The following is a 26,583-nucleotide window of genomic DNA, read 5'->3' as shown; positions in this document are numbered from 1 at the left end:
CACAAAGAACAAAATAAAACAAAGGAGTAAAAAGAAAACCCTCATTCTTCCAACATGACTTAATCCTACTTACGCACCAAAAGCAACACACACTAAAGTACAAAGTGAACCTATTTTCTATTCAAGTCAGATCTATTATACTGTCAGAGTCCTGTTCATGTTGCACTCAATTCTCTGAAAATAGTGTATTTTGCAATGTGAAACTAGGTGCTCTATTAGGCTGGCTTCTTATTTAACTTTCTGCTTAGCTGAGTTAGAAAACAAAAACACATTCCAACTTTGGCTTCTAACAGGGGAAAAAGCTTGAATGTTTTGTCTCAGATGTCCCAATGCCACTCATTTTCCTCCTAATTCCTTCCTATTGCTTATACCTCTCCTAAGCACCTCTCTCTCCCCATTTTTGTCTTTGCACCTTGACCATGTCACTCTTCAAGCTTGCACCTTTGAGACCTGACCACAGGCATGGGCGGTGGGTATAATAGGCACTGCCACAGCCGGCGGACCCCTGGTCGCAGGGTTTTGTGGCAAAGTTTTTGATTTATTATGCCTATAGTGTGAAAAACTGCTATCCGTAGGAATCTGTTACCTGTAGCAGTTATGCATATGTAAGGGATTGTAAAAAATTGCTACTCTAAAAAACTGCTATCCGATGTAGCAAATTCCTACAGATAGCAATTTCTTGCACTACACGCTCCTCCGGCCGTGGGAGGGGATGGGATGTTGGTGGGAGGAAGGGGCAGAGCCAGGACTAGCCTCCCCAAATGGGGACTCCACCCACCACCCATGACCACAGGAAACAATGCTGCAGTGGTAGGGAGATTGGTGGATAATCTAATGAATCAGACGTAAAAGAGGTCGAATTTTTCAGCAGTGACCAGTGATTTTGGATACTTCTACATTTGGATGTCCAAACTGAGACACCTTAGAGGAGCCCTATTTTCAGGAAGTGTCAAGCATTCGCCCTCTGAAAATACATGCACCACTTCAAGGGACTTCAGAATGTATATCACTTATTTGTAGTGTAAATGCCGGATTCTCTGTAACACAAATTCTTTAAATCATGATTTGAAGACTTCAGTAACTCAACCAGAAGTTAGGGTCTGTTACAGGATTGAGTTAGTGAGGTTCTGTGACCTGCAATGTGCAGGAGGTCAGACTAGATGATCATGATGATTCCTTCTGGCCTTAAAGTCCATGAGTCTATTTATAGGCTTTTCTATGGTTACTACAGTAGTATCGGAGCACCTCCAACATCCCTGCAAGGTAGGGAATTATCTCCCTAGTGAGGCACAGAGAGATTGAGTGATTTGCCCGAGGTATCAAAGGAAATCTACTAAAAAGCCAGAAATAGAACCTGTATCTCAGTGCAATAACTTCAACCACAAAACCATCCTTCAGGTATTGGGTGTGTATTCTTTCAACTGTAGAGTACTGATTGCAGATAAAACTCAAATAAAAATAAAAAGACATGGAAATAACTGGATCTGTTTCTTATGGAACACTTATTTGCAGCCCCATCATGAATTCTGACTGAAGTCATATACTTTGAATATTACAGTCTTTCCAGGCATCCAAAGAGTGAACTTTTACATTCTTCTTGGTGCTCCATGTAGGTGGGGAAATACTAACGTGCAGATGCAAGTACATTCCTTCACCATATCCGAAGCCCTAACTCTCTCCAGCTTCCACTCCATTAAATTGTTCACAAATGAAGATCAAAACAATTTAAAAAAAACCCTACCCACCACCCATCAGCTCTGGCACTCAGTTGAAACACATCTCAACAGTGGCTCTGACTGACTACAAGAGCAAGTTCTCCACCCTAACCCTCTCCAAAAAGTAAATTAGCTCAACTCAACTGAGACCCCCACTCCCTTTAAGATCCATGTAGACAGGACCACTAGCAAGGTAACACAAGGCAGAGCTTGAGTGTTCCCAATCCCATCCACATACAAAAACTCAATCACTCACGTGTGGTGGTGATATAACAAAAGATGGCGGACGTAACTGGGGGTGTAGGACAGATTTCCAGTGAGATTCCCTCAACAGTTGCTAGTGTATCTTATCTGTAGCCTGGATACAGGGTAATGCCACAACACAAGCAAAAACCGCTAGTCATCCAATGCCTTCCAACAATCCCCCAACACTTCCCTCCCACCCCATGCCCTTTTCTTGCCATCTACCTCTCTCTGTTTTCTGATCAGAAACCACCTATCATTGCACATAGGCCTTCTCAGCCTTCTTTCCCCCACCTGCACAGTTTCCAGTATCAGCAACTTTACTCATCTATATGCAGCACAGAGCTCTGTTTGTTAAGAATGACCCCAAGAGGACCGCCTCAGTATGCTGCTAGCTGGCCAAAGGCTGACATGAAGGTACCGGTGGATCTTTGGTGTGATGCTAGCAGGGCCCACAAGTTGGATACATGCTTTGCCACCCATAGGAATGTTTCTCCAGAGAGAAATCTGGAGCAAGCCCAGATGGAACTGGTTTACTTCACTGAGTTACTAGGTTCATACCACTTCCAACCAGAATCCCCAGAAGGAGCAGACATGTTTTCCCTCATTACACTGCAAAAGCATTCAGGGAGCAGTGCAGTTTAATGTAGCACTACAATGAGATGGGTCCCCAAAAGCCTTGGCATCACACAGAAGTAAACAGAAGGCTCGCGTGGATACAGGAGCTAACTCCCATAGCTAACACAAGGGAAGAATCTCAAGGGTGGATTGCTTGAGTTAATACGGTTATGTGGAATCACTCCTGGTTGTGCGGTAGCTTCAGACTATCTCAAAAGATGTTAAACTGTCTGCACAGGAGTTAAGGGAGGGGAGCAGGTTCCAATTGAGTTGAGCTATCTTGATTGGAAAAATTAAAAAGCAAGGCATATTTTTTACCTGCATAGACAGGGCCATGCCACATACTGCTATATTTATTAGTTTATTGAGAGAATTAACACTCACAGGAATTGACATTATAAATTGTATTATATTTCAAATATGGTAAAAGTGAGGTTATAGTTGCATAATATGGGCCCTAATGACTTGTTTTTTAGTTGTTACTAACCATGGTCACAGTTTGTGTTCTATGGTTAAAGCAACATTAACAGAGTTATTTGACCGCAACAGATAATTTAGAGTGCCTGAGAGGCACACTGCCCAGAAAATACTCTCTTATAACAAAAGCAAGGTAGATATTTATTTATGGCGAGGCCACTCTAGCTTTAACACAGTATGCGTACCAACACGGAAACAAGGGAGGTCTGTAAGTATATGTTTGTTTGTTTTTAAAAACAGCATAAGCTGCAGAAACAAAAACATTCTAATTACCATGTACAAGCGTTCAATGCATCTAAGGGTTTTCTATAGTACGTATACTGCAACAGAGTCACTGAACAGGTAAAGGAGATCTCCATGACAATAACCACAGTGGATGCCAAGAGGATTCTGCTCCTCACCCCTCAGATCTAAATAAAGAGATCTAGTCAGAGCTGGCTTTTGGGCCTCCCCAAAACTGCAGATGACCCTCCATCACTGGTTTTGAATGGCAATTTCAACTTTCATATTTAGAAAGTAAGTTTCTAGTCCTCTTCCTTGCAAAGATAGTCTTGAAAGTGTAAAGGTACCCTGGGGCTGAAAGGCTGTCACTGATTTTCTTAGGGTTGTTTACAAAAAACTGAACTGTTAGATCAGTTAAGAAACCACACATTTATCAAAATAAGCTATTCTGATATAAGCACCTTTACGTTGCGTCCACACTAGGGGGTTGCTTGCACTGATTTAATTATATCTGTTTCAAAAATAGATATAATTAAATTGTTACCAAAACTGTGTGAGATTTAGAAAATCTCTAAAAAAAAAATCATGAATTATTCTCTCTCATTCTTATAGCTAGTCAGATCTGACCTGTGGGACTGTGAAAGCCACTAGCACAGGGGTGGGCAAACTACGGCCCATGGGCTGCATCCAGCCCGCCAGCTGTTTTAATCCGGCCCTCGAACTCCCACTGGGGAGCGAGGTCTGGGACTTGCCCTGCTCTGGCGCTCGGCTTCTGGAAACAGCAGCATGTCCTCCCTCTGGCTCCTACGCGTAGAAGCAGCCAGGGGGCTCCACTACACATACTGTCCCCGCCCCAACTGCCGCCCCTGAAGCTCCCATTGGCTGGGAACCACGGCCAATGGGAGCTGCAGGGGCGGCACCTGCAGACGGGGCAGCGCACAGCACAGCCGCCTGGCCGCGCCCCTGCGTAGGAGCTAGAGGAGGGACATGCCACTGATTCCGGGAGCCACTTGAGGTAAACGCCGCTCCAAGCCTACACCCCTGAGCTATCCCCTGCACCCCAACCCCCTGTCCCAGCGCTGATCCCCTTCCCGCCCTCGGACCCCCTCAGTCTCGGCCCAGGGGCACCCTCCTACAGCCCAAACCTCTCATCCCCAGCACCACCCCAGAGTCTGCACCCCCAGCCGGAGCCCCCTCCCACACCCTGAACTACTCATTTCTGGTCCCACCATTGAGTCTGCTCCCCCAGCCAGAGCCCTCAGCCCCCTCCTGCACCCCAACCCCAATTTCATGAGCATTCATGGCCCACCATACAATTTCTATACCCAGATCTGGTCCTCAGGCCACAAAGTTTGTCCACCCCTGCACTAGCACATATGGGTCCTTTGATTTTTTGAGGAAAGCTCAATCAAATTTGCAGTTTTGGGGGATGGAAATGGTCTCTGACAGTGTTATGACTGTTTCAGGTTTTTACTTCTCAGCTTGGCTGCTCAGCTGCAAGTAGCAATGTGACCAATGACCACAAGGAAGGTCACTTTAATACCACGAGACATGGCCTGGTTTGTGGACACAGGACAGAGTAGAGGATCCATTACATTCCCTGCTCTTATTACACCAACTCAAAGTCAAACTTTTCTGCCTACATTTTTCTATTAACTACTTCACAGGTGAAGGTTATGATGATTCATTAAAGTTCATATATTATTGTTGTATAATGTACCAGAATGCACACAAAAGTTTCCAGAGGTTCTAGCAGCATACTGACCACTGGGTTATCTGCAGAATTGTGCCTTGAAACATTTTTAGATGTTGGTAATTTACATGGACCCTTTCCACTTTCCCTGACGCAAGAAAGCAGACAAAGAATTAAGGGGAGATTTTCAAAGGCACAAATGGCAGTTTGGTACCCAACTCCCATTGACTTTGAACCAGAATTAGGCACCAAACTGCCACCTGTGCTTTTAAAAATCTCCTCCCTTCAGGAAGCTAAATACAAGGTTGCTCTGAAAAGAAGTCACCTAGCTAATCAAACCTGAAGCTAGTCATATGCATAGCTAGGTAAAATGGAGAGGTATTGGCTATATTTGGAAAGAGAGGTTGGCTTAAAAAGTGTTTTGTACATTCATCCAAAAATGCTAAGGCTGGCTCTGTAATCAGCACATTCAGCTACTCAAACTACTGCACTGCAGCAGAAACTCTTCACCAAATGTGTTATCCTTGAAAAGCTCCATTCCCTGTAATGAAGCACAACTGCACAGAATCAAGACATCTAAATTATCTCATTTTTCAGTCTTCCTTCCTTTTTCTTAATCACCAGTACACTGAAGGAACACAATCTGTTCATTTTACTAGCAATTTGGCCTGTTCCTAGTTCTAGTGTCACTTGATTATACCTTCCTCCTCTGGTTGGTAAAGCCACTATACACTCCTCATTCAATCCCTCCTGAATACTCGGCTCTGTCACAACACCTTCAAGTAACTTCAATGGCTTGACTGCAGGGTAGTTTTTTAATGTTACATATAAGTGATTTGTTTCCAATACTGCCCACAATGTGCTAAGTGCTATACAAACACAAAAGAAGGCACACTCTCTTTTAAAATCAAAACAGAGAGTATGTCTACACTACAGAGTCAACTTAACTTATGTACACTTGAGTTACTCCTCTCTGAGGGTACATCTACGCTGCAATAAAAGACCCATGGTCCAGGTCAGCTAACTCAGGTTCGCAGGGCTTTGGGGTGTGGGGCTAAGAATTGCAGTGTAGACATTTGGGTTCAGGCTGGAGTCTGGGCTCTGAAACCCGGCAGGGGGCGGGGGAAACATGTCTCAGAGCTTGGGCTCCTGAGCTCCAAGACCCTCTGTTTCTTGTGGAGTTTTGGAGCCCGGGCTCCACCCCAAGTGTCTATGTGCAATTTTTAGCCCCACAGTCCAAGCCAGAGTCAGCTGACCCAAGCTCTCAAACTTCGTGCCACAGGTTTTTTATTGCAGTATAGATATACCCCGAATTAACCTAGCTTGAGTGAAAGCGGCCACGCTGAGGCTATGTCTACACTGCACTTTAAAAGTTTTGTCGCTCAGGGTTGTGAAAAAAAACCTCAGAACAACAAAAGTTTTAACAACGAAAAACACTGGTGTGGATGGTGCTTCGTAGGCGGGAGACACTCTCCTAGTGATGAAACCACCCTCCCATGTTGGGGGTGATTTTATTTTGTCATCAGGAGAGCTTTCTCACAGCGAAAAAAGCGGCTACACTGCATACCTTACAACGGCACAGCTGTAGTGGCACAGCTGTGCCATTGTAAGGTGCGCAGTGTAGATATAGCCTGAGAAACAATATGAGCGTCTGTGTCCATACTGGTGCTGCACTCACTTGGGTGTGGCATTAAAACCTCTGGGAGCACATGCCATGTTTCTTAGTACTGTAGTAAGCGGAGCTGCTCTAGTAATTCTTTCCCAGTGAGTTGTGAGAGAACTTCTCTGTCCTTCCTGGACACACAGGGAGAATTATAGGAAGACACTGGAAGAATAGCAGTACTTGAGTGGCACTAGCCTTCGTCCACACTACAGAGTGATCGTGTTAGCAATTGACGAGCTGTGTTTCGCTGAGCTTTAGCCTATACTCCTCTCAGGCCTACCAACTTGAGATAAAAGCATCACTGCATTTGAGTTAAAGGTTTGTGTGTGGGGATGGGACTACAGTTAGGGGCAACACTTGAGTTAACTGTGCAGTGAAAACAAGCATTGAAGGAATTAGAAAGGGGAGTCAGAAACAAGCAAAGTGACCAGGGGATAGTAAAATTTTAGCAATACATGGGTTTTATATAGAGAACACCTAAACACATTGTGGGCAACACTGGAAACAATAAACCTAAAAAAATAAAAAAAGGCTATAGAGCCATGCTTCTCATCTTCAAATTTCTCTGATCAGAATTACTGTTTTCTGAAAAGAATAAAATGTACTCTTCACCAGCTAAAGTGTATATTTTTAACTCAATAGCTGTGTTGATAATCAAGCACCTATCCCTAAAGAGCACTTGGGTCACTGGGCATAAAATACAGTACCTTAATTATATGTGCCCAATGGCCTAACTTCAGATCCTACTAACAAACCCATTCACCCTTCAAATCCAGGTAGATAAAGACAAGGAAATATGAACAGTCTTGATTTAACTAAGCCAAAACAGAGAGTATTTCTGAGTGCTGAAATATTGGTAAAGTTATGCAGTTAAATAGAGGGGAATAAAAATGCTGGAAATTACTACCCGTATATACGCGATCATAAGCCGGTTTGTTTATAAGCCGACCCCCTCAAAATGGATAAGTAAAAATGGAATTGTTTTTATGACCCATTCATAAGCCGACCCTATAATTCAGGGGTCGGCAAACTTTGGCTCCTGGGCCATCAGGCTAAGCCACTGGCAGGCCGAGGTGGTTTCTTTACCTCGAGCGCCTGCAGGCATGGAGGTAAACCTAAGTAAACAAAATGTCCTGGCCGCCAGCAGGGACGGGCTGGGACAGCAACTGGTGGGGAAATTTGGGGGGAAGGCGGAGAAAGCTGGGGGTCAGGGCAGTAACTCGTGACCACCCCCCACATGACCACTAGCCTGGGACTCCCACACTCTCCCCTCCCATCCCTTCCCACCTTAGCTGGGGCAGGCCAGGGGAGGATGTCTCTGGCCTGGCTGGAGCTGCTCTGGCAGGCCGAGTGGCGCAGCCGCAGCCTGCCAGTCCCGCAGCTGCAGCTGCTTTGGAGACTGGGGGGAGAGCAGTGCGTCCAGAAGCGGAGAGACTCTGGCCCCTCTTCCCTTCTGTCTCTGCTGGCTGTGCTGCCTCTCCTTGCTCCCTCTGTTGGGGGGGGAGGCGCTGTGTCCCACCTCTCCCTCTCTATACCCATTCATAAGCCGACCCCCTTCTCTGATGTTTCCCTTTTTTACTAAAAAAATTCAGCTTATGAAAGAGTATATACGGTACTTGATGAGTTACTTTTCACAATTTTAACTACATCTGCCTGGTAGAGTCATCATTACACTACAGTTGTTTTATAAAGATGTTTCACTTTCCAGTTGTTTGCACAGATTTCAGGGATTAGAAAATTTAGGGTGGTTTGATTTTCTTAAATTAACTTTACCATTTTGAAGATAGTAGTTTTTAAGTTACCTTTACTATTACTGTGATTGCATTGTTTGTATTACATTTTACTTAAAGCAGTGTTACCTACCTCCCGCGGGAGATTTGACATGCTAAAATAGCTTTTATTTTGTGAGTTGGATGCATATACATTTTAAATAACTGTCAAAGGAAGGCCTGCGAACACACATTCCACAGTTAAGTAATGGCCTGTCTTTGAGAATACATATTTTCCTTTAGTCTCTTAAAAATCCATTTTTTCCCACGCCCTTAGACTCGATATGAAGCATATGGAGGAGTGGATGAGATTCCATTCTAATCCAATCGCAGAACACAAGTCACTCTCTCTTCCTCGGGGCCAAGCGTTTGCTACTCTGGAACTCCTCTGACAACCTGAGAAATGAGGCCCAACCCAGCTAGCAAAATGGGGGTCTCCCATCAACCACTAGATTTTTGGGCAGGATGATCTCTGATTTTAAAAAAATTAAATGTCAGTGAGGGATGAGTTTCTTCGGACTAAGCAAACTGCATGCAACAAGCATAAATTATTTTTGGGAAGTTCATTGACTACATAGAGCCAGCACTACTCTGATGTCAAAGCACACAATACAGTTATTACATTAACTGCTGAAAGGTATTACTTAGTTGCGCAAAGCTTATGAACAGAGCCATTTAAGGAAGTTTTATTTCAAAAGCACACCGTAGTCTGTCTATTAGCTGTGGACAAGCTGAAAGAATGAGTTCCAGCCTATTAGGCACACTACACTTAAGTATCCATGTGCTGTCAATCACCAGAGTATCTAGGCAAACAGCATGGAATTATTGCCTTTGGTATATTATCTGTATAATTAGGAATTGGTAAACAATTTCTTTCTGCAAATTGCATATGACATGAAGAAGAGGGAAATCTGGACAATCTCTGAATAATAATTTAGGCAATAATAAGGCAAACTAGTTCTCTATTACACTTCACACAAACAAAAACTATTTAATTCTATCCTAATGTGGAACAACCTTTAAACTCCCTCTCTAACCACATTCCCTATCCAAAAACAAACAGACAAAAAACCAAAACCAGTAGTTAAATATGTTTAAGCTCTGAAGCATTAAGAAAATCATAGTTTTAAAACCCACCTGCTGGCGTTATTCCAGTACATGGACCCCTGCTACACTGCTAGTGTGCCAAGAATTATAATGATGTGTATACTTACTAGACTGACCTCTCCAAGTTTCTACGACTTCAAATTTCCATAGTTCAAACTAATCTTTAATACAAAAGGAAGAAATTTTAGTTCCTCCCCATAACACTTTATTTTATTTGTTACAAACACCTCTCCTTTTTCAGCTTCCATTCTCCAGCAGATTTCTGCGTTAGATACATGGAACAATTTTCCAAGGAAAAAACCCAAAGACCGCTTTATTTTCATTCTAGACAGGTGTACCATTTGTGATGGGTTAGATCACAGAAACCCCCTTGCAAACTGCAAAGTGATGTGCCAAGACTACTTCTGTCCCTGCTTTCCCTGCCCAGCTTGGGACCCCAGCACCCAGTTTTGCTGAGCCAGACATGCCTGTCTGCTCCAACACAGACCCAGGGTCTGAATTACGTGCCCCAAAGCTGCAGACTTAACTGAAAGCAGCTTACAGAAGTCTTCTTGTCTTTAACACTCAGATGCCCAACTCCCAATGGGGTTTAAACCCAAATAAATCTGTTTGACCCTGTATAAAGCTTTTACAGGGTAAACTCATAAATTGTTCACCCTCTGTAACACTGATAGAGAGATATGCACAGCTCTTCCCCTCCCCCCCCCAGGTATTAACACATACTCTGCGTTATAATTAATAAGTAAAAAGTGATATTAAATACAGAAAGTAGGAATTAAGTGGTTTCAAGTAGTAGCAAACAGAACAAAGTGGATTACCAAGCAAAATAAAATAAAACACGCAAATCTAAGCCTAATACAATAATACAACTGAGAACAGATAAAATCTCACCCAGAAAGATGTTTCAATAAGTCTCTTTCACAGACTGGATGCCTTCCTAGTCTGGGCACAATCCTTTCCCCTGGTACAGCCCTTGTTCCAGCTCAGGTAGTAGCAAGGGGATTCCTCATGATAGCTCTTACTTGTGGGTTTTTGGGGCAGTGGAGCCAGCAGCTGAAGGGTTTTGTCTCTTCAACTCCATAACAGCCAGTTCATGCTTTTGGGGCTCAATGTGGGTCTCCATAGCTCTCTCATGGGCAGCCTCTTCTGCCTCCACTGCTCTTTTGTGGGCAGCCACCTCCCTGGCTTCCTCTGCCTCTTTGAGTTTCAATTGAAACTCCCGATCCTTTTCCTTCTCTTCTGCTTCCAATCTAGCTAGCTCTAGTATAGAAGCTGCTTCACTGGGAGTCATTTTCCTGCTTTCTTGTGCTGGGCCACACCATTCTTAAAGCACAAAGCCACAGTTCTGAAAAGCCTTTGGTTATATTTATCCTGACTAATAAAGTATAGTCTATTCTCATATTTATAAAATATTGGTGGACAAAACACAAGTCTCAAGCTTCAAAATCTTCTTAGTTATCCAAAAATTATGGATAATTTAGCCAAACCCTTCAAAAAATAAGTCACTGTTAGAGGTTTTGTCTCAAGAATTACATAATACTACACATTTTCCATAACTGAGACAAGTATCCACTGAATCATTAACATCACATTCTAATCTATAATAGAAAACTGCAAGTTGTGCTTCAAATTGTCTTATAAAAAAACCTTCTCCTTTTATAAATTAAAAAACAAAACAAGTCTGTTGTTCCCAAGAGTACATGTGGTTAGCTTGAACTTGGGCTTCTGGAATGAGACAAACAACCAATGTGGGGACAGAATATTTTAAGTGTTATATATTTCTAAATCTAACAGAATTTAGGATTAAGTATTGTTAATTGTATACATATCAGTGCTAGATGCTTCACAGAGACGCCCAAGACAAGTTACTGCTCAAGAGCCCCAAAACTAAGGGGGTAGACATGACAAACAAGAGAAGGCAGAACATACACCAAGAAGCGCTGGTAGAGACATGGATTACAGAGATAGTGAGTTTACATCTACATGTAACATACATCATAGCTGTTCAGAAGGTATTGGTATTTATAGTAGGTTGTTTTTTTTTTTTAAGTGAGTGATCTGAATGAGATCAAGGACTCGAAGAAAAGGACAAGTCTAAATTTGATGCACAATGTAACACAGGGGCAGTAAAATGACTCAAAAAGGGAGTGGGAGGTGACATGGTAAAAGTTCTTGGCGAGAATGACGACTTTGGTAGAGCAGCATTTTGGATAGAGTGGGGGCTGTCTATTACCACAGTCATAGGCGCCGACTCCGTGGGTGCTCCGGGGCTGGAGCACCCATGGAAAAAAATTAGTAGGTGCTTAGCACCCACCAGCAGCCAGCTCTCCCCTTCCCCTCCCACCCACCCACGCCACTTAATTCCTCCCCTCCCTCCCAGTGCCTCCTGCCTGCCACGACCAGCTGTTCCGCGGTGTACAGGAGGTGTTGGGGTGAAAGGGGGAGGAGTTGGGATGGGGCGTGCTCAGGGGAGGCGGCAGCGGAACGGGGCAGGAGGGGGCGGTGGGGGCAGGGCCTGGGGCAGAGCAGGGGCGGGAAGAGGCAGGCAAGGGTGGGGACTTGGGAGAAGGGGTGAGATGGAGGCAGGGCCTGGGGCAGAGTAGGGGCAGGGGCTTGGGGGAAGGGGTCAAGGCCTGGGGCAGAGTACCCCCAGAGCCTGAAAGAAGCCAGCGCCTGTGGCCACAGTGATCAAATTATTAACCAAGACTGTTACACACCTCAGAGGAGAAGATTCTAGTACTCATGATGGAATATGAGTAGGGTGTGGACGAGCAATTTGGCTGAAATGTTGTGGAGGAAGAAGTGACAGGACTTAATTTTGGCTTAAAGTTGAGAGAAGAAGACAGGAGACAAATATTATGCTCTCACAGACAGCAAGGAATCATTCCTGCTGGAGTGTTTTCTTAAGACATTTCTCACTCTTATTGTTCTGGGGTGCAGGGAATGGTTAAGATGTATCCCTCAAAGTTCAAAGGCAACAGAAATGGGGAAGTGTGGGGGAGGTGGCTACAGAATTTAGTGTGTCTGCTGCTGCCTCTCCTACCCTCTCACACCATGTTAGGGAGTCTGCCCAGGGATCAAGAAGGTCTGATAATTGATTAGCACTTCAGTTAAACACCACTAAGGGAAAATTGGATGTTTTTGTCTCCAAAGTTAGAAAAAAAATATGACTCTGTTGGCACTTTTGAAGAGAAATTATGAGCAGTTTCTAAGAATTAAATCAATACGACTTTGATGCTAGCAGACCAGGTGGCAGCTCATGCCAAAGCTCCAGGCCCCACTGAACATTGACAAATGCACAGCTGGAAACCAGTCTGGCTTACCTGTGTGTTAGTATTGTTAAGATAAATATTAGAGTTGTAAGAATGTGTTTGGTGCCTAGACCTTATGAACAATGTAGGAAGCTGCATGTACTGATCTCACATGTAGCTCATGGTATAAAGTTATATTGAGTGTCTGTATTGTAAACCTCTGTAATTGTGTAACTCACCAAACAGGACAAGCAGCATTAATTCAGATAGAGTGGTCCTGCACACCAGATGGCCCATTAAAGGCAAATGAGGCAATGCATAGCATCAAAGGATACAGACCTTGTTGACTGCATCCCTCACTCCCTCCAAGACCTGAGCATGATCTCATCCCATCAATTTGGATTCCCATGTGATACGGGATAAAAATCCCAGACAAAGAGAAACTGGGATCTTTATGTTGTCTGGATTCTGAGAGGCAAAGATTCCTAAACATAAGAAAGAGATCCCCATGCTGTATGGCATGGGTGAGCCCTAAAAGACATATAAAGCTGCTTATTATAGATGCTTATATTACCTTTTAAATCAAAAACTGTAACTCATTTGTGTGTGTGTGTGTGTGTGTGTGTGTGTGTCCTGTTTTAACCTTGCAAATAAGATTTATTAACTGAGATAGGAGTTTAGTTAGTTTATTACAGGATTGGCTACAGGCTGTGTCTTGGGCTTGAGATCTGAGTATAACTGACCTGTGGTAAGTGACTGGTTCTTTGGAACTGGGAGTAACCTGAATATTGTTGGGATCTTTGTTGTAAAGTGACCATCTATAGTCCAGCTTGCCTGGGTGGCAAGATAGACTGGAATGTCCAAGGGGATTGTCTGTAACTCTGTGGTAAGATTGTTATAGTGCTTTAGGACTTCACACCTGTTACTGGGTTGGTGAAATCTAATTATAGAACATACAACCAGTTTCGGTCCTGCTTTTTGACAGTCTGCCCTGAGGCTGGCACTCACGGTCATTAGCCACTCCAGACTGTGTGACACTGACAACTGAACTGGAGAGTCTGAAACACTGTAGGAAGCTGTAATTAATTAATTCATAGATTGATAGATTCTAGGACTGGAAGGGACCTCGAGAGGTCATCGAGTCCAGTCCCCTGCCCTCATGGCAGGACCAAATACTGTCTAGACCATCCCTGACAGACATTTATCTAACCTACTCTTAAATATCTCCAGAGATGGAGATTCCACAACCTCCCTAGGCAATTTATTCCAGTGTTCAACCACCCTGACAGTTAGAAACTTTTTCCTAATGTCCAACCTAAACCTCCCTTGTTGCAGTTTAAGCCCATTGCTTCTTGTTCTATCCTTAGAGGCTAATAGTTTATTGCAGTGGTCTCCCAACTTTTTTGATCGCACACCCCTATCAGTAAAAAAATTTTGAGCACGCACCTCCTGCCGCGCCAGCTCTACCATTTTTGCCAAAGCAAAAAAAAAAAAAAAAAAGCCGCTCGAACTCCCGCCTGATGAAGGAGGGGGGGGGGAAAACCCTCCTCCTGCTGCGCACCCCCAATGATCCTCTTGCGCACCCCACTTTGAGACCACTGGTTTATTGCATGGAAGGATGAAACATAAGAAAATGTCACAAATTCATACTGGTTGTATTTGAGGAAATGGTGGGTTTGGTTAAAGGGATCTCAGGATTATTAGAAAAAAGTTGCATAAGCATTGATATACCAAGTGGGATAAACACAGCATTCCAAAACCCAAGTTTATACAAGATACAACTGGGATTTGTCTTTAAAAAAAAAAAAAAAAGGTGTTAAAAATAACCATATACAGATTACTCTTTTGTACTAAGCCAGATATATAGAGAAGTTTCACAAATTATAGAAGCGAAGAAAGAGATAGATACAAGACAGTCTAAATATACTATGTTGCAAGGACAACTCAATTCAGAAGATGCATTTCTGAACTACCCGAGTAAGAGTCTTCGAATATGGACAAGGCTATCTATATATTTTAACCATAAAATTAAGGGCAGATAGTGAACTTTTTTGCTCTATATGGTTTTGTTTGTTTAAACTTGGATGAAGTTCAATTTTGAAGAGGGTAAAAGGTGATCTACAAAAGAAAACATAAGTTTATGCCTTTGTTTCTTTATACGTATAAGGAAGACCTGAAATATTATTTTGTTTTCAAAAACGAAAATAACTTTTTTCTTTTTTAAGCAGAGTAGAACTTCAGGTCTTGTCTATCTTGATTTCCCTACAAGACTCTATGGATGACTGAAGAATTGGTATGATTTGGATAAAAAAAATGAAGTGATTATTATTCAGACTATTTCAAACATTTTTTTTAAATCTGCACATTTAAATTCAATGTCTGAGAAATATTTAGAAGACATTAGTCCAAGCCTTTCAATTAAGGGATGAGAAAGTTAATAATCTATATCTAAACACAGCCAACGAGACGAGAGCACAATCAAGGAAGACAAAACTTGATATACCTGTTAACTCCAGAGTAACAAACCAAGCAGAATTTTTAAAAAGAACATGCACGCCATTTCAAACAGGGCTTTGGAACTGTGCTCCAGCTCCAGGCAAAAACCTGCAGCTCCACTGCTCCGGAGCTGCTCCACGCTCCAGCTCGAGGCTCCGCTCCAAAGCCCTGATTTCAAACCTTATATACCATAAAAGGGTGCTAACCCCATTCTTCCCCTTTCTTTTTGTGAGTCATATCAGTTAATTTAGCATACCTTATACAAGGTTTGATAATCTTTCTTTAAGTGTTCTCAAACGGGATCAGATCTGTCAATCCCACTGCATCAGGCTGAAGCTCTTGATAGGAAGTATATATAAAATGGTAGCCTCCAAAGAGACAGACACCATTCCCAACTTCCATCACTGAATTGAGATAGTGAAACAGTAACAGATATAAAAAAGAACAAAAAGGTTTTGGATATAATATATATTTAAAATAGCTAAAATATTTAGCTTACTGCAACTAATCACTCCAGCTTTCCATTCTCCTTGAAATGTGGGCCTCTTCATCCCATTAGCAAGATATGTTGAGCTCATATAAAAGCACCATATGCAAGTCTTGTAATATATTGCTGATACTCATGCAAATACAGAAACAGAAGACCTTTCCAAAAAGTTACTGAAACACTATACAACTGTTGTTAAGTGCAACCTTGTCATTGTTTGTTAGCTATTGTGTTAACATTTTGATACAGAGTAAAGACTTGTTGAGGGAAAACAGATGAAACTACAGTCCCTTTGTTTATCAGAACACAGCACTAAAACAGATCAACCCAAGCCTCTTAGTACTGACTGTGCGTCAGAGAAATTATAAAGGACTGTTTGTATTTACGTTTACAGTAACCCTTGTGGGCTTGGTGGTACAGATAGAGGGAACTGAAGTTACATATTTATTTATTTATTTGTATTATTGTCGCACCTAGGAGCCTGAGCCATGGATCAGGACTCCACTGTGCTAGGGGCTATACAAACACAGAACAATAAAACAGTCCATGGTACAGACTAACTGTATAAGTGAGTTCAGGATACTAAACAAACCAAAGACAGAGACTATCACATTTTCCTAGGACAAGGCAGTAATGATTCTTCACAACATAGAGGTGCATCCACACTAAGGGTACGTCTTCACTACCCGCCGTATCGGCGGGTAGCAATCGATTTATCCAGGATCGATATATCGCGTCTCGTTAAGACGCGATATATCGATCCTCGAACACGCTCACCGTCGACTCCGGAACGTCACCAGAGCGAGCGGCGGTAGCGCAGTCGATGGGGGAGCCGCGGACGTCGATCTCGCGCCATCTGGACCCCCGGTAATTCGATCCAAGATACGCAACTTCAGCTATGCGAATAGCTTAGCTGAAGTCGAAGTATCTTGGATCGATTCCCGCCCCCCCAGTGTAGACCAGCCCTAAGAAAAAAGCTAACAAGAAAAAAACACCTAACGTATGTTAAACTCCTAGTGAAGATAACACTGTTTGTAATCTAACACATATGGAAACTACAAACTGCCTTACATTCACATGTGTTGGCTAGCACCATTTTTTCCCTAGTGACAAGGCCATAAGGAAGAGTGGGTGTGAGGGGAAAAAATGTCTTAGCTATTAAAGTATACAAACGCTGTCTCTAGTCTGAAGATTAAAGGAGCTCAACAGACTGCTCCTCCATAGCAGCAAAGGAAGCTAAATTCTACCTTTGAAAGCATATGCTGTTCCATCGGTGAGGGGGGCTGGGCTATGGAGAAATAAAGTGAGAGACCATCATTTCCAGTCCGTTGTTATAAAAACCAGACAAACTTGCCTCTACTGAAATGGTTCATTGCTGATTCCAGAGACAGTAGAAGTTTTCCATGTTAGTTGTGAAAACAATGGTCTGGAGATCAGTTCCTTTAGCTAGCTACACTTTTGGTCCCATTCCCCACTCCACCACCAATTTTTGTGATTTAATGTAAGGCTTATCTATCCTAGGGAAGTTTTGCATAAGTTTTCCACGGATGATGTTGGTGGAGCTGAACCAGTGTTAATAACACTAGGAGCCATAGCCTAGATGACCACTGGCATTTTTCACCAAAATCATACTGCTTCAATGTTCAGGGGCAGGCGAGGGAGAAAAGAGCCAAGTCAATCACAAGGGGAAGTCATTTTCTTCCACAGAGGAAACACATTTTTAGGTGTGGTGCGCTGCAGAAGGATTTGCAGCTAGAGAAAGTGAGATGGAGGATGGTGAAACTGGAGGATCTAAGAGCTGTGTGAATGGTGGAAGGAGCAAACACAAGGTTTGGTGGCTGGAAAATGACATCCCCTCTCTAACAATTCTTATCTACTTAGCAATAAACTCTGGCCAGCTACATGTGTTGGCTGGGCCCTGGCATAAGCAACTAATTGCATTTTACCCAAAATGAGATTGGGGCTTTTCAAATTCTTCTCTCAAAGAACCTGACACACCCCAGGTTTCATTATCTGTGAGAGCATGCAGAACTCAGTGGAGGCACAACTAAGGCCAGCAGAAACAGACCAGGGCTTCAAGTTCCTTTAAGGTGTAGCGGTTAGTAGCTAGACAACTACATTGAAACAAGTCCCAGTTTTAACATATTTAGGCAGGGTGTCCCACAAAACAAGAGTTTTCCTGCATAATGGATCCTGGTTCAGCCCAGGGCCAGATCCACAGTTAATCCATCCGAAGAAGTGGGCTGTAGTCCACGAAAGCTTATGCTCTAATAAATTTGTTAGTCTCTAAGGTGCCACAAGTACTCCTGTTCTTTTTACAGAACAAAAAGATTCCCTGACCCAAAGAGCTCTTACAATTTAAGCATAAGACAAGAAACAACAATCTTGGTCAGCTGTTTGTCCTGAATCAGCCCTGGGCTGGATCCACAGTTAATCCATCATTGGTGGGATGAGCACAAACTACTCTGGTTGCCTATAGTCACAATTATATAACTCACTTATTTCTAAGGGCTTTGGAGTATCTTCACAGGGAAGATGTGTATAGGCTTATATAAACAAAAGGTGCAATATACAGCAAGATTTTTTCCTTAAAAATGTAACTCAAGTAAAAGGTGCTTTTGAAAACTGACCCACTCTCAATAGGGAAAGCAAAGTACTGACAGCACTACCAGTTTCCAGCTACATCTCTACCTCGATATAATACTGTCCTCGGGAGCCAAAAAAATCTTACCGCGTTATAGGTGAAACTGCGTTATATCGAACTTGCTTTGATCCACCGGAGTGCGCAGCCCCGCCCCCCCGGAGCACTGCTTTACCGCATTATATCCGAATTCGTGTTATATCGGGTGGTGTTATATAGGGGTGGTGGTGTATAACTTCCAACCAATGCACCTTAACTATGTTCTACAAGCAGCACACCCAAAGAGAAGTTAGTTCAGTCACAATACTGAGATTGCATCAATGGTACCAAGTAGTGCGAACCGCAATATCTAAATATTTAGTGTGTTCATAACCATGGTACATAATGGATTCTCGTCTAGTATGGAACAGACCAAGATCACTCCTCAGCTCATTTTATATAGGTCACAACAATGTCTTTTGGTCACTACCAAGCCAGCACAGATTCAAGATAGTGGCGTAGATATGGAAGGCTTTGCATCTTATCAACCACCCCAGGAGTCATCCAGACTATATGCACAAACAATTTCTACACTGAATAATTTCTGCCAGGGATAAATGTTCATTTTGAAGATCCACATGGCTCAGCTGATTGAGCATCTATTTTTATGCATAATCCAAAATTTAAAATAACCCAAAAGTGACCATCATACTTAATTGTTGGTTTCTGATTTCTACTTAAATCTTCTCCCTCCCCAAAATATTAACATAGCAGAACCAGACATTCTTTGTCTCACACGACCACCTCCATCATTCTTCCTGATCGCCATCCAAGGGAATGAACTACTAAGAAATCAGTGCCACCAGCAGCACCAAATGCAGTGGCTTTGCACTGGAGCCAGATGCAGAATGAAATTCATTTGGAACACAACACAAACCCAGTCAATCATTTTCACTCTGCAATTCAATGTGTGTGTAAAGCATTTCTCAGATGTCAAGGATTCCCACACCTAGAGCACACCGGGCTACAGTGCCCTGTGTTTCAACTGTTATTACCCAGCAGGTCCGACTGAGGTCAAGTACCTGTTTTTCTTTCCTTCGGGAGTCTGTGAGCAGTGTGTATAGTGATCAGACAGCCTTCTTAAAACCAAAGTATTGCTTAGTTCAGCAGTAGAAACAGAGCATTTAGAGAAAATGGATTTTAAAACAATCTGCATACATGTCTACCTTGCCTAAAAGCTTCCCACCCCAAATAATAACCTAAGCAAGCTTAACCTCTTCAGACACCTGCAGTCCATTTGTCTCTGGTTTCCTCAAACAACTACACCGCCTCTTCAGAGACCATTCCTTTCTAAACCTTCCAGTTCTTTTATCTCCTACATTCACAGGTCTTTTCCTGTCCTCGTAGCCTCTTAACAACTACTCAAGTGTTTACTGAGAAATGACTTATTTTGAGCCATTCTTTCCTGATTGCTATTCCTGACAGCTCCCTATTAAGCTAAATATAGCCATACAGTAAACATCCAAATAACCAGGTCAACATACAGTTTTTAACAGAAATGTAGGGCTAGAGGGGGCCTCGAGAGGTCATCAAGTCCAGTCCCCTGCACTCAGGCAGGCCCAAGTTTATGAATTTATAAATTATTACAAAGCTGCCCCAGTTCCATCACAGGGGTAAGAGAAAAATGCAGAAACATGAAACTCAAATACATAATTAAACAGAGAAAGAACAGCGGGAATAAAACAAGTATGGAAAGAGGAAGATAAACAGAATGGGGACAGAGACAACTAATTTTGTTTTCAAGAATCTTTTGCAAAGTTTACAAACAAGATACTAAAAGTGCATCCTGGTAGCCCACTAAATTACTCAGTGAATACATTTGTTCACCTTTATTAATTTAGTAAGGAAGGGCTACAAGAAAGGAACTATCTTTTTGTTCTGTGTTTGTACAGTGCCTAGCACAACCGAGCCCCAGTCATGGGCCAGGACCCCAAGGAACTGTGATAATACAATAAAAAGTTATGGTTGAGGGAATAGACAAAGAATGCTCCCAAACTCTCCGGATGTCTCCTCATGCAGTTAGGATGTATGTAAAGGATTGTCTGAGTACTTTCTTCACATCCTGGGGAAGACACTAACATTTATGGCCCTGCCTGCCTTCCACTTCTCTCTCATTCATGCTCGCTTCCTTTCAGTTTCCTGTCTGTATTTTCTTTTCTAGCCTTTCCTTCCATCTGCCTCTTAATGATCTTTCTGTGTCTTTTTCCACAAGAGCAATCATATCATCTGCACTATGTGTATTTCACTGAGGAATGAGAGAAGTGAAACTGACAGCTCCATTTCTGCCCTTGCAGAGATCACATCACTTTCACATATTTATGGTATATTAAAAGGGTTGTCATTGCTCTTCACAATAATATATAGTGCAGTAGTTTCCAATCAAAAAGAAAACACATGTCATAAAAAACAAATAAATAATGTTACCCCTTTAAGTAGGGATATCTACTTGCCAAAAGAAAGTGAGCATCCAGTAATTTTGCATTCTGAGCCATGACTAAGGTCTGTGTGTTTTTTAAATGAACTGATGTATAAAAGAAAAGCATCACAAATCTACATTCTCCACCCCTTGGTTTGTCTACTACCGGTAAGTATTCACATCAACCAACCTTTTCCTAAGACTTCTACATAACACAAAATAAAAAAAAATTAAAGTATCAACTATTTTTTCAGTCACAGAAAATACAACACGAGCCATACCACACACAGTGATTTCTGACTGGTAACATGTCAAGAATCCACTTAAAACAGCAATACAATAATGATCTAGATTTCCTATTATTAAAGATTGAATTTGCAAGCACAGCCTGCACAGTTGCACCTGCAAACATTAAGAATGAAAAAATTGCACTGAGAGTGCAAAATGGCTAGATGATTTATGCATACAACTGAGGGTTTTAATACAAACAAAAGCCCCAGTTCTGCAAGGATCTCCACATGGATGGACCCCGGTTTCTCTGCAGAGCTCCACTGAATTCAGTGGGGCACTGTGCAGATTTAGGGATCCATCCCTAGAGCTCCTTTCAGGATCAGGGCCAACATTTTCAAGGTACAGGTACAATTATTAGTCAGCCTCTAACACTGGATGGCCTTGAGGTCAAGACACTGAACTGAGGCTTGGAAGAACTAGTTCAATTCCTGACTCAACCAAAGACTTCCTGTATAACCTTGGGCAAATCATTTAGTCTCCAGATGTTTCAATTACTTGCTTGTAAACAAGGAACACTCTGAGGGCTTGTCTATATATAAAACGACACCAATGGGAGGGGTTCTCCTGTCAGCATAGGTAATCCACTTCCCCGAGAGGCAGTAGCTAGGTTAACGGAAGAATTGTTCGGTCAACCTAGCGTTGTCCACACAGGGACCTAGGTCATCTTAACAACGATGCTCAGGGGTGTGGATTTTTTCACACCCCTGACTGACGTAAATAAGCTGACCTAATTTTTTAGTGTAGACTAGGTCTTAGATGGTCTTGTCCAACTGGACCGTAAACTCTTCAGGGCAGGGACAGTCTCTCACTGTGCATATATACAAAATGTGGCTACAATTTCATTTGAGGCTTCTAGGAGCTACAGTAATATAAATAATTGTGCCCGGAAACCACAGGTCATCCAATGTTCGAGGCTGGCTAAAAATTTGGTTGCAAGTGCTTGGACAGTTTTAAAATAGACCTTCACAAAATAAGAAAGGTCCAATTTTACAAACATTTATGCATAGGAGTAACTTTATTCATGTGAATAGTCCCATCAGTGTGTCCACAAATCAGAACCTTTGACACAAATTTTGGTATAGTATCAAACCTGTCTACATAAACCTCTTACATGAAACTTAAAGATCACTCATAGTGTAATAGGTTTCATTTTAACCCTAAGGGTAAAAATGTATAACCAAGCTAAATAATTTGATGCCTAAAGTCTATAGTATTCACACTTCTTCCTCCAGACTACTCTTATTTAAAAAAAAAATGAAATATGATTAACAGCTGCAAAAATACAAATGATCCAAATACTTCTCCCTATACCTAAATACAGTGGAAAATCTTATCTGTACAGGACTTATACAGATTTTCACAAGTTTGTCCAAATATCAAATATGCCCTGTAACTAGAAATAGAAGGCTTGCACAATAGAACAGAAAAAACAAAAGCATTTCATACATTCTATATAAATAATTAAAGTATTTCCATATTCCAGGGCCCCACAAACAGAAATATATATATTAGGGCTGTCAAGCGATTAAAAAAATTAATTGTGATTAATCGCGCCGTTAAACAATAATAGAATACCATTTATTTAAATATTTTTGATGTTTTCTACATTTTCAAATATATTGATTTCAATTACAGCACAGAATACAAAGTGTACAGTGCTCACTTTATTTTTTATTACAAATATTTGCACTGTAAAAAACAAAAGAAATAGTATTTTTCAATTCACCTAATAGAAGTACTGTAATGCAATCTCTTTATCATGGAAGTTGAATTTACAAATGTAGAATTACGTACAAAAAAACCTGCATTTAAAAATAAAACAATGTAAAACTTTAGAGCCTACAAGTCCAATCAGTCCTACTTCTTGTTCAGATCAGACAAACAAGTTTGTTTACATTTGCAGAAAATAATGCTGCCTGCTTCTTGTTTACAATGTCACCTGAAAGTGAGAACAGGCACTGTTGTAGCCAGCGTCCCAAGATATTTACATGCCAGATGTGCTAAAGATTCACATGCCCCTTGATGCTTCAACCACCATAACAGAGGACATGCATCCATGCGGACGACGGATTCTGCTCGATAACGATCCAAAGCAGTGCGGACTGATGAATGTTCATTTTCATTGTCTGAGTCAGATGTCACCAACAGAAGGTTGATATTCTTTTTTGGTGGTTTGGGTTCTGTGTTTCCACGTCAGAGTGTTGCTCTTTTAAGACTTCTGAAAGCATACTTCACACCTCTCAGATTTTGGAAGGCACTTCAGATTCTTAAATCTTGGGTCGAGTGCTGTAGCTATCTTTAGAAATTTCACATTCGTATCTTCTTTGCATTTTGTCTTAAATTTGCAATGAAAGTGTTCTTAAAACGAACAACATATGCTGAGTCATCATCCGAGACTGCTATAACATGAAATATATGTCAGAATGTGGGTAAAACAGAGCAGTAGACATACGATTCTCCCCCAAGGAGTTCAGTCACTAATTTAATTAACACATTATTTTTTTAACCAGCGTCATCAGCATGGAAGCATGTCCTCTGGAACGATGGCCAAAGCATGAAGAGGCATAGGAATCTTTAGCGCATCTGGCACGTAAGTATCTTGCAACGCCAGCTACAACAGTGCCATGTGAACGCCTGTTCTCGCTTTCAGGTGACACTGTAATTAAGAAGTGGGCAGCATTATCTCCTGTAAACGTAAACAAACTCGCAATTCACTGAACGAGAAGTAGGACTGAGTGGACTTGTACATTTTTTTGTTTTTGAGTGGAGTTATGTAACAAAACAAACTCATTTGAAGTTACACTTTCACGATAAAGAGATTGTACAACAGTACTTGTATGAGGTGTATTGAAAAATACTACTTTTTATCATTTTTAAGTGCAAATATTTGTAAGCAAAAATAATATAAAGTGAGCACTGTACACTTCGTATTCTGTGTTATAATTGAAATCAATTTATTTGAAAATGTAGAAAAACATCAAAAATATTTAATAAATTTCAGTTGGTATTCTATTGTTTAACAGTGCAATTAATCATGATTAATTTTTTTGAGTTAATCACGTGATTAATTGGCAGTCCTTATAATATAGTAGTTGTGCACTCTTCTGTCTTCCCATCTATTATTTTTATGCATTTCAACTCTTTTACATAGACTACCTAGAGATTTGAAACACTACATGTCTTTATTATGTTTTTACATGCTTTGAAGTTCTGGTGAATTATGTAAGTGCAATGTATTATTATTATTAAATGAACAAATGATCTGAACCGAACAATGCCATAAGACTTCAGTCTAAATTGAGATCTAGATATAAGAAAAGGATAAATATCATCCTGAATGACACGGTCTACAAATAAGATTTACATAACTCTGAACTACACTACCAGTAGCCTGACAGTATGAAACATCTAAGCTCTAAATCCCTTTTCCCTACTGTCTAAGTCAAAAGATTTCACTCCAATCACATTTCAGTGACACTAGGTTTTAGGATTCATTATCAGAAGAGGGACAGAACACTAAAGAACTCAAAAAGTTTTACTTTCTAAAACATGAACTTCTAGCCCAGTTTATTTTTAAAAGAAGACAAACAACAGTGGTTCAGTTAAAAAATTCCCCACATCATGGGGGCGGGGGGAAGGGGAGGGATGAAAGAACAGTGTCAAAACAAAACAAAAGCTAACAAAAAAGTGGTAACACACAAATAATGTTACCCCTTTAAGTAGGGAAGAAACCATGGATGGTGAAGGAATTAACCAAAGGCTGGCGCAAGTTACAATGATCCTAAAGGCAGATCTCTGAGAGGCCCTGAGCCACTTTTATTGACTTCAAGTGGCAGGAAGTTCAGTCCTTCTCCAGACCATCCCAGGCCTTTTACATCCCTCTCACACATCTCTTCCCCACAGCCCATTCCTTCCTCACTTTTAACTCTTCTAGGTTCTTTGGCACCCTGGTCTTTCCCCCAACAAGCCTTCGTTTATGAATTATCACCACCACTTCGGCACTCTGCTGGATGCTCTCCTACAGACAGTCAGCAAGGACGGGTGCAGCACCCCTCAAGCTTGCAGAAACCAAGGAACTGCCGCTGCCTCCCTCTCAAATGCTACCAAGTTAAAGGGCCATTTTTAAAAAAAGCAGATCTGTGGGACACCCTTGGGCACAAGGGCCAGTTGACACCATTTAAACAGGAGCTACACCACCACCCCTGCGGCTCTCAGCCTGCTACTTCCCAAGTGTGAGGGACACAAACAAGCCACCCAGCAGCCTCACACAGGGCAACATCCAAGTGCTGTAACATCCCCCAAGCAGCTCGGTACCCGGCTAGCTGAAGTGACAGGCGGCAGCCACGGCCACCCCGGGGACGGACCCCAGAGGGAGGACAGGCGACAGGCACCCCCAAGCGAGCGGGGAACCCCCTGGGAGGGCCCCGCATGACACACGGGTCTCAGCCCCGCGACCAGCAGGCGGAGAAGAGACGGGATTTGGGGGCCGAGATCGGGGAGCCGGGGCACCGCGGAGGTAACCGGGGGGGACTCCCCGCTCTCACAGCCGCTGCCCCCCCCGGAGGCGGATCCGCCCCCCCGGGCTGCTGGGGGAAGTGGGAGCGCCACCTCCGGCCGCCCTTCCCTGGCCGGGGCAGCCGCCCGCTCGCGGACACTCACACGCGCACAGCTCCACCACGTAGGCGTAGTAGGACCAGGCCACCACCAGGGCGATGAAGACCACGGGCACCCAGGCCAGCACCCTCTGGCAGCACTTGAGGACGTGGGACGGCGCCATCTTCCCTGGCGAGCCGCTGCAGGGGAGGCATCGGGGTTCGGCGGCGCCGGCGCTGCTGCTGGGGCTGCAGCCGCTGCGGAGCCTCCCGCCGCCGTCCCGTCCCCGCCCCGCACGCCGACGGGGCTGGGCTTGTGCAGCGGCCGCCCCCCCGGAACTCGCTGCGGGGAGGGGCTCGCTGCACCCTAGGCCCCAGGTACTGTGTGGCCTGCCTAGAAACCTTCCCCCTCCCAATCTCTTTCCGCAAAGCCCCTCAGGGTCCCCTAGGGTGACCAGGTGTCCTGATTTTATAGGGACAGTCCCGATATTTGTGGCTTTTTCTTATATAGAGGCCTATTACCCCCCACCACCTGTCTTGATTTTTCACACTTGCTATCTGGTCACCCCATACTTAGCCCCTCGCTCTGGCGCCGCCTCCCCCCAGCTCTCTCAGCCGCCTGCAGCTTCTCCCCAAACCACCCCCAGCTTCTCCCCAGTGCCCTCAGCCTCTGCTCACAGCCCCCAAATGCTTTCAGCCTCCTGCAGTGCTGCCCGTTTATCTGCATAAGCAAATAGCCTATGTCCCAATACCACCCCCCTTCACGGCCTAACCTAGGGTTACCATATTTCAACAAGCAAAAAAGAGGACGGGAGGAGCCCCGCCCTAGCCCCGCCCCTGCCCCTCCCACTTCCCGCCCCCCC

General features: G+C 42.9%; 1 protein-coding gene across 2 annotated transcripts in view; it reads right to left on the bottom strand.

The window, feature by feature from the left end:
* The window catches only part of ZDHHC20 (zinc finger DHHC-type palmitoyltransferase 20), a 73,636-nt gene extending 47,626 nt beyond the window's left edge, over positions 1-26,010 (bottom strand). For both annotated transcript variants that reach the window (XM_034758768.1, XM_034758769.1), the window contains exon 1: positions 25,788-26,010. In XM_034758768.1, coding sequence (XP_034614659.1) covers positions 25,788-25,905 — 118 coding nt within the window. In that variant the 5' untranslated portion in view covers positions 25,906-26,010. The remainder of the gene's footprint in view (positions 1-25,787) is intronic.
* Between the last annotated feature and the right edge of the window lie 573 nt (positions 26,011-26,583).

Source organism: Trachemys scripta, chromosome 1 (genome assembly GCF_013100865.1).
Source record: "Trachemys scripta elegans isolate TJP31775 chromosome 1, CAS_Tse_1.0, whole genome shotgun sequence".
In the NCBI taxonomy this organism is placed as follows: domain Eukaryota; kingdom Metazoa; phylum Chordata; order Testudines; family Emydidae; genus Trachemys; species Trachemys scripta.
Note: the sequence above shows the minus strand (reverse complement) of the source record. Positions and strands in the feature narration are given on the sequence as shown.